The sequence below is a fragment of the Strix uralensis genome, chromosome 3 (assembly GCF_047716275.1).
Source record: "Strix uralensis isolate ZFMK-TIS-50842 chromosome 3, bStrUra1, whole genome shotgun sequence".
Classification (NCBI taxonomy): Eukaryota; Metazoa; Chordata; class Aves; order Strigiformes; family Strigidae; genus Strix; species Strix uralensis.
The window spans coordinates 68008712-68024804 of NC_133974.1; the positions used below are offsets into that span (position 1 = coordinate 68008712).

Here is a 16093-nt window from a genome sequence, read left to right on the forward strand (position 1 = left end):
GTGTTTGCATTAGTTTTCTATCCAGGTGGCATCAAACTTACAGTTTAACATGTGATTTACACTAATCTTGTGCCATTGGACATGCTATCAAACTTTATTACCAGGAAGATTCTTCTCATGAAACTTGCTTGTGTGTTGAGCTTGCCAACCCTCTGAGTAAGAGTACAATCCTCTGAAGGAACTGAAACATTTGCAGTGCGGTCAGACTTTCTCCCCAGAGCTTAAAAGAGTGGATACTTTGTCAGTAATAGTGACTTGGGATGCATTTTTTTCACTTCAAGAGTGAAGAAAGGATAGCATAAGGAAAGAAAAAAAAAAAAGATAAAATACACCTTTTATTCCTTATTTCCCCTTCTTCTCTTTCAATCAGCCCTTTCAATAATAGTTCTTATTTACAAACTCCAGTCAAATTAAGAAAAATAAAAACATGGCCAATGAGAACAGTATATAATAATCAGCAGATTCTATATACTTTTTCATGCAATTATAAATTCAATAAAATTATAAAATCTATGTTCATTACATGTACCACAGAACATGCTCTAGCTTTCGACAATGAGGATAAAAATTTGTATTTCTGAATTACTTCAGGACTGGTATGCATTATTTTCTCTTTTTACTTCTTTTTACATGTATACTTACAGAAAACGCAGCTGATATAGCCAATCAGCTTCTGAATCTCACTGGTGAAGGGCAGCAACTAACCTCAGACAAAGTAAATGATGTTGTGCAAAAGCTCAAAAAAATTGTGAATGATGAAGAAATTGATGAATCTCTGGGTTCTACTGTGGTGACAATTTTTTCCAATATTCTAACCAGTTCAGACAGTGTATTGGCAGCATCATCTTCAGAGTAAGTATTTCTGCATTTGAGACAAGCATTTGAGAGCAACCTGCAAGGTTGGAAAGGTTCATCCTTCCATATATAGACAAACAATTGCAGTACAAAAATCAAGCTTTTCTGATTTTCATCAAAAATAATTTTCCAAATTAGATATACAGATATTTCTTCTTGTACTAAAATTTATGTGCATGACAAAGATAAAGTATTTGTATGGAAGATAAGTCTCCTGATACATAATGTGGCACAGGTCTAAGTATTGTTGGAAAATTCTTTCAGGACCAGTGATATGTAGTCAGATAGTTTCTGTCAATCGAAAGCTTTTGTTTTCAACAGAGATGCATAAATTTACAGCCTGACATTCTCCTTGTGAGTACACAGATGGGTAACAGAAACATAGTCAATAATAAGAGGATCGTCTTAAATGTGGAGAGCATGCAGAGCACAGTTGAGTTTTTTTCTGTATTCAGTTTTTAGAATAATTTGTTTCTGTTTTTAGAGCTCTAAAAACTATTGATGCCTTGGCTTTAAAGATCCAGTTCACTGGACCATCCATGAGTATTTCAACACGAAACCTCGCACTTGGAGTGTCTTCTATAAACTCAACTTCATTCAAAGGTGGTTCTTTCAGTGTCAGTCCACAGAATAATGCATCTGATTTCCAGGTATGGAACAAGCAGTTGTATTTGAACGTGAAATGTGCCTGTTGTTCCAAGTGTGTTTACTGTGGTTCCTATAAAACCACTTACAACTCCCAATTCTCCCCCTACTTTCTACTTCCTTTTTCCTGCAATCATCCAAACTGATTAATGTAGTATTTCCTTGAGTGACAGGAAACCCAGATAAACTCACATGTTCCATACAGATGAAAAGTAATTTGCTAACAAATCCAGACCAGACTTTATCTTTTTAGTTTTTTTTTTTTTTTTTTACTAATGAAAAGGGAAAATAGTCTTTAACAGTCTGCTGTATTACCCATCGTACACTAGCTAACAACTCCATTGGTGCACTTCAGCTTTAGAATAAGACATCTAAATGTAGGCATCTACATGTAGATTTCTGCAGATACAGTAGGTCTTCAACCTTCCAGTATAGTTTAAACACCTGCTTCTGACACCTAAGGCTGATCCAGTTGTCCACACATAGGTTGATGAGCTTGTGCTGTTTGGGATGTGCAAGGCAGTTCAAGACATTCATGTGGAGGTTGATTAGCCTAGACATGAAAAATAAAGGAGAAACATATCATTCAAAATGCAGAGTGATCTCCAGTGCTACAGTATCTAGACAGTCTGCTACAGTTAAGATACTTGTCATCACCTCAAAATTTTTTTTCTTCTTTTTTCACAAATAGAAAAGCTCAAACATGTCAAAGCTATGAAATAGCATTTGAGATGCACATGAGCACCTATTGGGATTTTCCATAGGTTTTCTTCAAATCAGTAGCAATGAGGTGCCCAGACTTATTAAATTTCACTATATGCCTGTATGCATCTTATGGCACCTAAATGCTTTTAAAAATGTAGTGCAATGTATTTTTTTTTTCACAGTTATATAAGAAGTCTGTGACAAAGGTAATGTAATCTCAGTTTCCTGGGAGTCTAAACATTCAAATACAGTGAGCCTTACTGGGAGAAACACACAGAAAAGACTCAACAGAAAAATGAAAAAAATCTACTCTCATTTGAGCCACAGGAACCAAAAGTGAATTCAAACAAAACGTGGCATTATGAAAGCAGTTAAAGACTAATCACTAGAGTAGAAGCATCTTATGGAACCAAATTAATTCCTGCTGCAAATTGTCAAGACAACAATCCTAATAAATGTCAGATCATTTTATAAAGTACTATATACTGTAAAAATCAAAAACAGCAATGAAGACAGTGCTAGAGAAAGTAGTAGTAATATAATAGGCTGCAGGCCTTTTACATGCTGTGTATATAGACTTTGGATCAAAACTCAAATGCTGGTTTAAATAGATACAAATTGATTTAATGTAATTGAGTTTTCACATATCTATATTCATAGACATTTTGGCTAAAATTTCTTTGAATGAACTTTATTAGAAATTTTTGATGATTGTAAATCTACTTTTGTTTAGCTCTCTTATTAGTGAAACTCAAGAGCTGATTGTTCTTTGATTGTTATCAAAGGAACATCTCTCCTCCAGATTTCATCCTGTATTTATGGAAAGAGGAAAGGAAAAATTCTGAAGCCAGGTTTGGGATGTTCGCATGTATAATAAGAATTACCATCTGTGGCTTGAGGACATCCAGGAATTTTCTTGCTCTGGAATCATTTGTTATAGCACTGTCTAAATAATCATAAAATCCAAACTCCGTCAAATTATTTATAATGTTCCTATTGGAACATGAGTTTATTCTCAGACTTTCACATTTCCAACAGCTGATTGAGAATTCTTAGCATCCTTCCTACCAGAAAAGTCTGCAGCAGCTGTGGTCACCATTTATATTTTCCATGTCTGTCAGGAAAGATACTTGCTATCCCTGCTGGAGGGAGATTCCCTTGTGAAAGCCCAGGTTTTTCACCAATGATGTGATGATCTATCCCAGGCTCATCAGGGAGCATTAAACTCTTCAAGCTGTATGTCAGAATGTTTCCAGATTTTATTTCATATTTTTTTCTTAAAGTACATATCAAGCAAATGTATCCGTGGCAATGTGGAAAGATTCTATTTCAGTCCCCTGTGTCTTTGTTTCTTGCCAAACCTTTCACTAAGTTAGGTTTTGGTGATTCATATTATTAAATTGTTCCTGTAATATATCCATACTTCTTTATAGAAGCCTCTTCCACTCTATTTGCAGACAATAGTAATGGGATGTCTTTATAATGCTCGCGCTTTCTGTTTAATGTGGCAGAATTATCCTTTGGAAACCTTTTATTCAACTGCATTTAGCCCTGTCAGGAGATATTTATGAACCACTGCTTACTAATTTCCAAGGGTGCCTGTTATTCACAGTAAATCAGTGAAAATTTAGAAATTAAATAAATCTATCAGTAGCCTATGGCTTTTAACTTTCTATTAGCTAATGGTGCTTTCAGAATCATGCGACTGATCATGAGAGGCATAAATACATGACCAAGTTGCCTCTGGAAAAGCCAGGAGTGTGAGTTTCCTTATCTCACAGTAAAATTCTTAAATGCTTTTACTATAGAGCCACTGTGAGATGATTTGCTCCCCTTCCTTTGATGGGTAGGGTGGCACACTTTCAGTATGCCATGGTGGGAGAGCATGCGATCATAGAATTGCTGCCTGGTAGCTAATGAAATGCATGTTTTCATCCTCATTTATTTCCTGCTCATTTGTTACATCCCAGTGCCATAGAGGGCTTTCAGCTGTTTGACACATTGACAGTATAGATTAAGCTTCTATTGATGGCAGAAAGTGTCTTTTTTGTGCTATTTAGCATGATAAGTACAGAGAGGTGACACTAATCATTTTTAAATCTCTCTTCTGTAACAGAGAAACTAGAAAAGCTCATAAGAGAATTAGATGTGTAGATCAAGCCAAATAATACAATTCAAGAAAGAAGGATTCAGAGCGTATTTTTCAGTTCTTAACATTGTCTGGTATGAGGAAAAGTATCTTGAAGGTTACTGAAAATTACTATGACTGCCATTATTTCCATTTCATTATTTCCAAATTATCATTATAGCAGTGGAGGAGTTTGTTTGTTTGTTTTATCTAATACCTTTTTGTAGCAAAAGGCTGATCTCATGCTGGAAGGGTGGCAAAACCTCCTAAGCCTTTTTTTTTTATTTATTGCATCAACTTTTACATAGGTACAGGTCATATTAGTGTTGATTGGTTCTAGTCCCATGTTTAGATATGTTTGTGTAAGGGTGTGAACGCAGTTGTGGACAATGGATGGTTTGGTTTTGTTTGAACATGTTCTTCTGTTGGTTTTATTTCACAGATAGATTTTGACAAGGATCAGACAAATGCCTTCGCTTCTGTTGTTCTGCCACCAAGTTTACTGAAGAATTTAAGTCAAGATGAGTTTGAAGTTATATCCAGGGCTCAATTTACTTTCTTCAATAAAAACGGTCTTTTTCAGGTAAACTTTAATGTGTTTGAAGTAATTTCAGTTAGGGTGAATCAAAGCCAGCTGCTAAAAGTTTCCTGTAGTGTAATCATTTCACAGTACCTCGTGAGTTATAGGAAAAGGAAGGTGATAGCAGATGTAGACACTAGAGACAGTGTTATGTTCAGACAAAATAGTTGAAGTGCCCAAGTTGAATTAAAGTCAGTGATTTGACTGCAAATTCCTGTCACGTGAGACAAATTTTTTCTCAGGATAATCTATGGAAAACTGTATCCCAGCTGCTTATAATCAGAGTAAAGTAGCAAGGCTTCTTCAAGGGCATAACTCCTGTTAAAATGCATAACTATAGGTCCTTAATGTTCAGTGGAGTCAGGTTCTTTTCTATCAAAAGGGAATTTGGCCTATAACACTGCCAAGTATGTATATATTCTTTCTCTTTTCCTTAAAAGAGTTGGTTGGCACTCATATCCAGCTGCCTACTTATATTCAGTTGGAAACTCTGGTCTGATGGTCATCAGCCAGAGAACATTTGTTTCTGCACATACTATTCTTCTTTTCATCTCTGTGTTCTCATAAGCATACCGTATTCTAATATGGAATAAGGACAACAATGCTTGTACCTGAAAACTAAAGGGACTCAGGTAGATTTGATTTTTTCTCCTTTGGGTTCCATCACATGGTAATTATAAATAGTTCCTGCATGGTAGGTTCCAAAAAAATTAGAAAGATTTCACAGCTTGGAAAAAACAACCAAAACCATACCTATTTTGAAAAAAAGTGAGTTAATTAAGAAGGAAACATTTTGTAGTGAACTGTAGACTGAGCCTCAGAAGACTTGAGTTTGTTTTCCCATTAGTATTTCAGGTGACCTTTGGCTCTTGTGCATCCGCAGAACTCTGTAGTATTGTATTGTCCCTATATTACCGTTTTTATTGGCAGTGTATCCAGATTCTTCAGATAATCTAGGCAAGAAAATACCCATGACCCTCAGTTGCCTTCTGAAAAATAGCCCAAAGTATCTTTAACTATTTAAAATAGTATTCATTTTAAGCCTGCTTTTGAGAAAAACAGGATGGATATATTTAATAAAGAAACCAGAAGAATACAGATGTAGGCTTGTCATAATGGCATAAAATCAAATAAAGTCAGAATGCATCCTTTAATGGTGCTATAATGTGTTTCTAAGGGATACTTAATAAGTCATTGAAAAGCAAAACCAGGAGAATTTGCATCTAAATTTGCACCTAAAATTCCTTCCATTTTTTTGTGTGTTTTTCAAACTATTCGTGGGTGACATGTTCAACACAATTAATTAAAGATGTGTAAAACTCACATTCTAGTAAGTCTAAAAATAAAGTAAGTCTAAAATAAATAAAGGCTAACAATAAAGCCTAAAAATAAATCGTTACACATGCCATCTCAAACCCAATAACTTTATCCATTAGTATAAAAGTATTTCATAAATATATTTATTCCAATTGCAATTACAAAGATAAACCCCAATGCTATTAGCTGTATTTCTTATAAGCATTCAACATAACAGTGAAACATCATACTTTATAGCACTGGAGGGGTTTTTTTTAGTGCAACTGAGAGAATGCTAGTAGGTTTTACCGTGTCATTCATTAAAATTGGATGATTACATTACTTAGAAGACTATAAGAAAAAGTGATGTAAGCTATTCAGGGTGGGATTCATCTCACCAAAGGCAGGTGTGTTCAATGTACATACCTATGCCTGAACTGTTGTCCATAAGTTGCTTTCAAAGCCAGTCAGGAAAAGAATGGACATCGTTGAGATGTAACATATCTGATCCTAGTGCAAGACTAGGCTCCAGTTCCCCAAAGACGGAGTTAAATCCGGTTGGCGGCCAGTCACGAGTGGTATCCCCCAGGGCTCGGTTTTGGGGCCACTCCTGTTTAACATCTTTATTGATGATCTAGACGAGGGGATCGAATGCACCATCAGTAAGTTTGCAGACGACACCAAGTTGGGTGGGAGTGTTGGTCTGCTCGAGGGTAGGGAGGCTCTGCAGAGAGATCTGGACAGGCTGGAGTGATGGGCTAAGGCCAACTGTAGGAGTTTCAATAAGGCCAAATGCCAGGTGCTGCACTTGGGCCACAACAACCCCCAACAGCGCTACAGGCTTGGGGAGGAGTGGCTGGAGAGCTGCCAGTCAGAGAGGGACCTGGGGGTGCTGATTGACAGCCGGCTGAACATGAGCCAGCAGTGTGCCCAGGTGGCCAAGAAGGCCAATGGTATCCTGGCTTGCATCAGAAATAGCGTGGCCAGCAGGGACAGGAAAGTGATCTTACCCCTGTACTCGGCGCTGGTGAGGCCGCACCTCGATTACTGTTTTCAGTTTTGGGCCCCTCACTACAAAAAGCACATTGAATTACTCGAGCGTGTCCAAAGAAGGGCAACGAAGCTGGTGAAGGGTCTGGAGCACATGTCGTAAGAGGAGCGGCTGAGGGAACTGCGGTTGTTTAGTCTGGAGAGGAGGAGGCTGAGGGGAGACCTCATCGCCCTCTACAGCTACCTGAAAGGAGGTTGCAGAGAGCTGGGGACGAGTCTCTTTAACCAAGTAACAAGTGATAGGACAAGAGGTAATGGCCTCAAGTTGCACCAGGGAAGGTTTAGACTACATGTTAGGAAGCATTTCTTTACAGAACGGGTGGTTAGGCATTGGAATGGGCTGCCCAGGGAGGTGGTGGAGTCCCCATCCCTGGAGGTGTTTAAGAGTAGGGTTGACAGAGCTTAGGGATATGGTGTAGTTGGGAACTGTCAGTGTTAGGTCAAGCGTTGGACTGGATGATCTTCAAGGTGTTTTCCAACCTAGACAATTCTGTGAAAGGACCATAGTGCAATTTGAGACACCCCAAGGTACAAAGGTAGTACTGGCCAACAGATGTGACAATTGATGTCACCTCTGTGTCAGATGTAAGAGATGTGAGATCTTCTGTAGTAGCAGCTGGAGTCTAGGCAGGGTACCTAAAGTCTCTAAAATGGACACTTATTTTTAGGCAACCTGTATTTAACCTAGGTGTATAGAATAGATAAGATGGATTATGCCCTGTATATGCCCGTTTCCTTTCATTGACTATATTAAGAAACGCTAGAATTGCTACTTCAGTTCTAGACATCTTCTTTTTACATGTCTAAAGTTAGGTTGGAAGGATCATCCTCATGAGTTCTGAGGCCATGAAAATAATGTGCAAGTATGATAAATATGTGAATTGTAGTGATTTTCTAGACTAGACCGGATTTATGTCATTTAGTTTTTAAAGCATTACTTTACTTTGTACCTCTGTATATTTTATTGGCTAAAAGCTTACCCCTAACTTTAGATGAGTGCAGCCTCATAGCTAAATATGTGGTTATCTGTATTTTACTTTAATGCACACATTATTTCTATTCCTTTCTAAGGACAAGTAAGAATACATTAAATTGCCTTCCCTGAAGAGGCCATCTGATATTTATTGCTAGATTTGTTATCTGTTAGAGACAAAATCCAGTAAAACCCATAGAAATTTCTCCAAAGGCTTCCATAGATTTTGTCAGATGAAATTTAGGTGGCAGCCAAGAGGTTTTCTCTAGTCTGAATGCTCAAGAACTGTCTAGAAAACTGCATTTTCATTCCTCTGGAATTTTAAAATTTTTAGGAAATCATGTCATAAGGCTACAGTATAGTCTGAAATACTGTGTTTGAAAACTCTTGGATATGGTTCTTAAGAAATGAAATATACTTCTTGGGATAATATGCACTTAATAACTGCAGCTGTTCTGTCTCTCATGAGTGGTGGGATCTGATGAGCCCCGTCCTGAGCTGATAGCTGACATCTTGTCAGGCTAACAAAACCCCTAGACTGAAGGAATCAGGGGCGTTCAGGAGTTTGGCCGTCCAGATTGTTTGGGGGAAAGTGAGTACCAGTAGATTTTATTTGACCTAAGATCTGCCACAGGCAGTGACCAAGCTTCCCATAAGGCCAACCAGGCATGTAACTATGCAGGTTTCAGTGGAAGCTCATCAAAAGAAAATAGTATTTCCAAAGCACTTCCATTTTAATAAATCATCAGTTTCCAAGGAAAGCTTTTTTTTGAAAATTCTCAACCTGGTACTTTTTTACTGCAGGTCAGAAATGGCATTGCTCAGTGACAACATCAGTCGTCTATTTAAATTCCCATCAAATAAGACCTTGTAGAAAATATTATCTCCTACAGTATGTAATATTGCTTTGAATTCGTTTACTACTTCTTAGTCATTCATTGTAAGATGGAGGATGATTTAGCAACTATACACAGAAAACAGGTTATTCTCCAAAAATTTTGCATCTACTAAAAAGGATAGCGTCAACAATAAGATAAGAAAGCTAGTTTATTCTTATTTAGGGAAATGAGCTAATCATATCATGGGTTGTTATCTGCTACATTGTTTGAGTTATAATTTTGTTGGCATCAGACATAATGATTAAAAGGGGAATTTATGCCTTCTAACCTCTCTCTATAATTGTGCCTATATATGATTATGACTGTGAGGAAAACAGGGAAACTTCCATGAGGCAAACCCATGATTTGATTTTATAAACATAATGTTCTTACATTACGTGATCAAAAGTGTAGAAATGCTGACAACTTATTTATTCTGGCACGCTGCAAAAATGAAACTGTGTACTCTGGCTTTTATGTTATGTGCTGTGTAAGCATTTATTATATTTTTCTGCCTCTTTCAAAGGATGCAGAAAATCCTGCCAATTTGACCAGTTTTGTGGTGGCATGCAGTATTGGAAACATAACCATTCAGGATCTTCAGGACTACGTGAAGGTTACGATTAAGCATACCAAAATTCAGGTAAAATAAGACTGGTTATTCAGAGGAACAGGAATGCAGATTATATATAGTAAAGGCCAAGCATATAGCCTGATTGGTCTGGATGGATTTTCAGTAAGGACATAAAACTCAAATGGAAATAAAAACTCTAGAACAAAAGCAAGTAAGCAAAAAGTTAAAACAAATAATCTCTCCCATCCTTACACATTCCTACTCCATTTATTATCTATCATTTATCTGAAAGGCTGTTTGATTCTGCCACTTAGAGGCAATTTCTGTGCCAATAACTATAAGCAAAACCTCTGTTCATGACCGTGTTCGTGACCAGTGACCAGAGGCATGATTTATTACACTAGAACTTTAGAATGACTTAAATTTTTTGATCAAACATGAATTACTTTGTTAATAGTTCTCCAAGTTATTTTGTTATTATGTGGTTTTCTGCAAAGGAAGAATGGACAGAACCACGTTGTTAAAAGATGACTACAATTAATTTAGGGCAATACAGACCAAATGGAACCTTTTGGCACATACTGTTTCAGTTAAAAAACGTGTGAGCTTGACTGTTCTCAAACATGTTGTCAGTAGCTACTCCAAAAGAGACAATAGCGCTAGAGAAGTTAAGAAAGAAGATGTTAAAATGCAATACCTAAGTGAATTGTTTATGAAATTGTAATGAAAATCTGGTTTGTAATTTTCACATTTCAATTAACTTCGTCTTGCATTTCATTATAATGATTATTTTAAGGCTAGGCAAAACAATCTCCACTTCAGCAGGCCTTTGCACATTTTCCAGGCCAGTTTTGTAGAGGATTCACTGGGAAGCCCTAAGGAAGTGAACAGTAAAAAGTATTTAGACTCTGTAAAGACATCATACTCGTGGACAACTTTAGTGAGACAATAAAACTTCATTATTCTGAGGGCATGGAAAAGGAATGCTGCAGAGGAACAGTGCTCTAGAATTTAATCTGAGCAGATCTGTCTTTCTAGCAAAGTTCTAATTTGACAGTAGACAAAATTTCAGCAATCCAAAATATATATATTCTCTGCTTATTAAATGGAAAGATATGTAGTAAAACATCTGTTGTAAATGTATATGTTGATGAGATTTACATCTGAAGAAGTATACAAAGTGTACTTTTGCATGTGTTCTTAGGAAGATCCTAAGCCTACCTGTGTCTTCTGGGATATGAACAAAAATGGTAAGTTTAGAAATACTGTAATTCTTTTATGTGGGGGAATAAATGTGTCTAAGTTTTAAAATCTTAAAATTTAAAATGTCACAGTCTTGGCCATTTTGCTTCTTAATCAATCCTTGCAGAATTACATGAAGTCTTTAGACTATATTAGTTTCTTCTGGTTAGTACAGTTGCTTGTAACAGCAGATGTTAAATATTCTTTTTAGAAGTCTTTTTATGTAAATTTTTTTAACATTTTAAATTTGTAAATTAAGTTTCTCTACTTTTCTGTATCTGATAACGTTTTTTCACTGATCTGTCTGTATGTGCAAATTAAATAGTAATGTTGCTCAGAGACATGAATGGTTCTTAACCATACTTTTAACTGGTCGTTTTTAAAATGTTGGGTTATTAAATTGTGAGATCATGCCTGTTACAAATCTTAAGCTGTTTTTTCTTCCATGGAAGGTTAGGAACTACATTATGCAAACTTTATCCACCTTGTAAATTGATAACAGTCAGCATGATGAGGTCCTGTATGGAGACACACATTAACAAGGCAGCATTTTAGCCCATCCTTCATTGCTACTGCCTAACCCATGTGTGATGCTGTACTCAGGCTCTTCATCCTTTGAACAGAAAAAGTCATTCTCTGGGATGACTTTCCAGATCCTTCTATTTTAGAGATTACTACTGAGATGTTACTCTTCCTTTCAGTGAAACAGATGGAGCAAAGAAGTAACTGTCCTTAGCAGTAGGAATTCAGGTGGAGGGATTTATTACAGAGAGTCTTACAAGAAATAAAATTTACCATCCAAAGTTGTACTTGAAAGCAGTAAATTCAGACAGAAGAACTAAGGAGAATGCAGAAGGATAAAAATTAGAAAAAAAAACCAAAAACAAAAACAAAAAAACAACAAACCAAAAAACCAAACCAAAACCAAAACTAGTTAGGAAGCTAAACTTAAGAAGCACATTAAAGGAGAAACACACAGGGAGGAAACTGTTCTCAGTGGCTGCTTGAGTAGGGGTGTGGGGGTGGGGGTGTTTAAGTGGTTTTGGAACATCTTCACAGTCTTTTGAGAGATTCTGTCTTGAATTTGAGGTAAAATTATAGAGCCAGTCAGATAATTTGCTGGATTTTGCCTGGAGTTGTGCAAAAATGTCCTTAAGAGTTCAGAGAATATGAACTGTTTCACAATATTAGTTCATATTTTAGTAGGGAAAAATGAAAGGAGAAGTAATCAGAAATACAAATTTTACTTTTTAACATTTAATTTTTAAAAATAAAATCTTTCTACTTATTTTTCAGAATGGCCTTTTCAAGTGGGGTGAGTAGGGGATAGTTTACTTCATGTTTTCTCTTAAGGCCACAGAGGATCGTTGGAATTATCCACTCTGACCTTCTGCATTACATGCTGCGGAGAGGAAGGGCGGGACCCTCTGCTCCTGGGCCATAAATGCTTTCATGTGCCTGGGGATATATGAGTAGGAGGGAGGCAGGTGCAGACATCACATCAGTGTGGTAAAAGCAAGTTCTAAAACCATATTATTATTTGGTAAAACTAAGGTGTGTCTTAATGTGTGATCCACATAGCAGGTCTTATTCATCCCTCATTAACCAAAAAGCTCCCTACCTTTATTATAGATCTTCATCTATTGCTTCTGCTTGGTAGTCCATTACTGGGACACTCACCTGGTGTGATTCTCTGCACAAACTAGGAAATCTGACACTTGCTTCTCTCCTGATTGTTTTTATTGTTCACTCATCCAATTTGAGAAAGCACTTCTGCATTTGCACAAGATGAAGTGAGAAACCTGTTAAAAGAGAGGGTGACATGAGTTTGTTGAAAAGTATGGTTTCTCCTGTTCCATTTCCACAGGTGGCAGTGGTGGCTGGAACCCTGCGGGCTGCCAGGTGGATGTGGAGTCCAATGAAAATGAGACGGTTTGCTTATGCAACCACCTCACGCACTTCGGGGTCCTAATGGTAGGCAAACTCACTGTTCACTGTTACCTGTACTAGCAGCTGTAATGTAGTTTTTGTCTTGGGTGAAGACAACTCTCATTTTTGATACTTGGGTTATTCCTTTTGCACACAATTTTTAATACTAAAACATCATTTTCCCCCTTTTTGTCATAACTTTTCATAACTAAACAACTAGTAATAAGGATTCAGGAATGAGGTAGTGAATAAAGTTAGTAATGAAAGTACATTATTACTATGTTCTTTACAAGTACAAATATTTTAAAATAAAAAGTAAAATGTGCCCATAAGATTATTGAAATTTTGAAAATACTGTGCCACAAAAGACCTGGAATTGAGACTTCTGAGCGATATCAAAATATAAATAGCATACTATAACATCCAACTTCAAAGCCAGGACATAGCTGGGTAAAAAACAAAGTCAGGGACTGTAAAACCAAGGCCCAGTACTAACACTTCCACTAGCAAAACAGAAAAAACTGATCTTAATAGGTCCTAAAGTGCAGGGGGTCCCTGTCATTTCCCTTTACAATATTATGTGACAAAAATGTCCTGCAGCTAAGACAGGAGGGTGTAACAAGAGGGAAGAGAATGAGAAACAAGTCTAGGTAGATTTGAAATTTCAAGATCAGGAGAGTGAGAAGTTGTTTGCAGAAAAAAAAAAGTAGGAGGAAAAGTTGAGGTGCTGTTTTCAGAACCAAAAAAGAGAGAATCATTGTCAGGGAAAACAGTCAGGTTAAGAAAAATGTCCTACAGTCAGTAAAACTGCTAATGAAAATGAAAAATCAAGAGAGCACAATAATTTCTCTTCATCGTGAGATTCAAGAGGCTGTATTGTCCCTTGCAAATTTAGGTTGCAAATCTTACAAGATTTATATTTATCTAATGTCAGAAAGTATAAGGTAATACTTTCTTTCGTGAAATGTGTAAACCCATATTTGTCTTATAAATGGCTTTCATCAGCTTTGAGGATGCCTTGGAGTACAGGCCTTCTCTTGGAAAAAGTCTGCCCACTGAGGGCTGGTACAAAATGTGTAACTCATACTCTATCAGAGCCTTAAGCAGAGTCTCCAGACTGGATGGCTGAGACAGGTAGAGCATAGGCTATCAGGGAGGTGAAAGAGTGAACCATATAGAGCACTCAGCATCAGGAGCATCATTCCTCTAGCATTCAGGTGCCTCCAGCAATTTGCACGTGTGAAGTGTTTTTGAGAGAAAAAAATCTCAATGTGAAAAAGGTGGAATACTGCTATCTTTTCTTAACATTTGGTGATTTTTTTATGCTCTGAAATGGGCTGAAACATTTCTTTCCATCTGAAACTTAATATTCTTTGGCTTCTAAAACATACCTGCAGAAAAGACATTTGCTCCTGATTACAGCAGTGCTCCTAGTGGAAGTATTTGAGGTTTGATTTAACTTGTTGCAGTGACACATAGGACTTAACCACACAAGGGAGCTGCATCCGCTGCCTTTTTCAGCTTTGGCCTTCCAGACCCTTCTTAATAGAGCTGCTCTCTTCACGTCATGCTCAGATGTAGATATGAAAAAGCCACAAGCTTTTTGTCTTTTTTGCAAGCTAAATTGTGGTTTTGTTTCACTTTTTATCCTCGAAGGGAGAAAAAAAGGACTTTCTTTAGGATATATTCAATGAGTCCCTTCTCTTCCCCAAATGCTTTGCTGGCAGTAGGAAATAAGGCACAAGTTCTTTGAATTTGGGCTGTATTCCAATAGATTTTTACACAGTTTTGACCCTTCTAATTACTTTTCCCTTTTAATAAACTTTTCTGACTTTAATTCAGATATTAAATTATTTTCAAATAACACTTTCCTTTGTATATAGAAAGTGATACATAAGGCTGGTACAGGGTGTAAAAAAACCTGCTCCTTTCTTTTCCTGTGAAGAATGTCAAGTTTTGTAGCATTTTATTGGTTTCTTTTTGCTAGATAGTTTTGCTAGGGACAACAGTGACACTGACTGTAGAATGGACACCATTATGTGTTAGTATTTGCTCACATTTACTCCACAGTGATATAGATCCAAACATTCTCATTTTTTCTTGTCCTTAAAAAAGGAAATAACACTGGCATTTATTCTCAGACGGTACTATGTGGCAATTACAGTTGGACAGAAAACTGGAAAAAAAATCCTCAGAATGTTCCTGCTTCGTTTCCAATTTTTTTTTTAAATGTTGTCTTTGTCACTATTTTTCTGACCAATTCTATTTATAACTGTAGTTTGCATGTCAAAACAGACCATAAAACCAAAAAGCAGTATCTTGCCCTTGGTTTCACCCATACATGATTAGCTACATTGACTCTTACGAACTTCTAATAACAAGAAGTGATGTCAGAAACTCCCCAGAATGTTGCACATTTCAGTATGAATACTTTTAAATTACATTTTCCTAAATCTTCTTGAAGAGAGTTGTCTATAAGTAATGGAAATAAAAAGTTTGAAAAGGGGAGATTTTTCCAGAGAAGGACATTTGAATTTGTGGTACTGAATTATAAGGATCAGTATCAGGCTCTGTCTTATCTGCTGATCCCAGCAGTTATAATACTTAAAGCATGATGTTTTGAAGAGCTATGGGAAGGAAGTAAGAGGTGTAACAACTATAGACTAAGTATATTCAGTAAACATGAACCCTAATGTCAGGGTTATAGTGGTATTGCCAAAGTGCTTTTGAGTTTTGCTTGACTAATTACAAAGAAAGAATGTTGTGCTCATGGAAAAGGTGTTTGCTATAACTGATGCCTCTTCCTCCTCTCTCACACAGGACCTTCAGAGAACCGTTACACAAATAGACCCACAGAATACCAAGGTCCTCACCTTTATCACTTACATAGGCTGTGGGATATCTGCTATATTTTCAGCTGCAACCCTTCTGACATATATTGCATTTGAGTAAGTATTAGTTCTGTGAAAAACATCACAAAGGAAGTACCTATATGTGATGAAGTTACATGGTTGGTGTCATTTATTTGTCTAAGAAGGGAAATCCATGTTATAAACAAATGCAAAGTCATGGTCACAATGTTGTAAGTGGAAATTTTTTTTCAAGGGGACATAAGTTCATACTTTCCTCCTGTTTCTGATGTGTTGCTGCTCAGGCGTGGGAATAGAGCTAATGTGTCTCAAAATTTTCTCTTTTGGGAGTACAGTATCCTCTAGATTCTAAACAGATATGTATTATT

The 16093-nt window shown here is 36.8% G+C and overlaps 1 protein-coding gene across 2 annotated transcripts in view; it reads left to right on the top strand.

The window, feature by feature from the left end:
• The window catches only part of ADGRG6 (adhesion G protein-coupled receptor G6), a 113655-nt gene that overhangs the window by 79337 nt on the left and 18225 nt on the right, over positions 1-16093 (top strand). For both annotated transcript variants that reach the window (XM_074862697.1, XM_074862698.1), the window contains 7 exons: positions 645-852; positions 1340-1505; positions 4776-4916; positions 9637-9753; positions 10889-10934; positions 12794-12900; positions 15676-15803. In XM_074862697.1, the coding sequence (XP_074718798.1) occupies positions 645-852; positions 1340-1505; positions 4776-4916; positions 9637-9753; positions 10889-10934; positions 12794-12900; positions 15676-15803 (913 nt within the window). The remainder of the gene's footprint in view (positions 1-644; positions 853-1339; positions 1506-4775; positions 4917-9636; positions 9754-10888; positions 10935-12793; positions 12901-15675; positions 15804-16093) is intronic.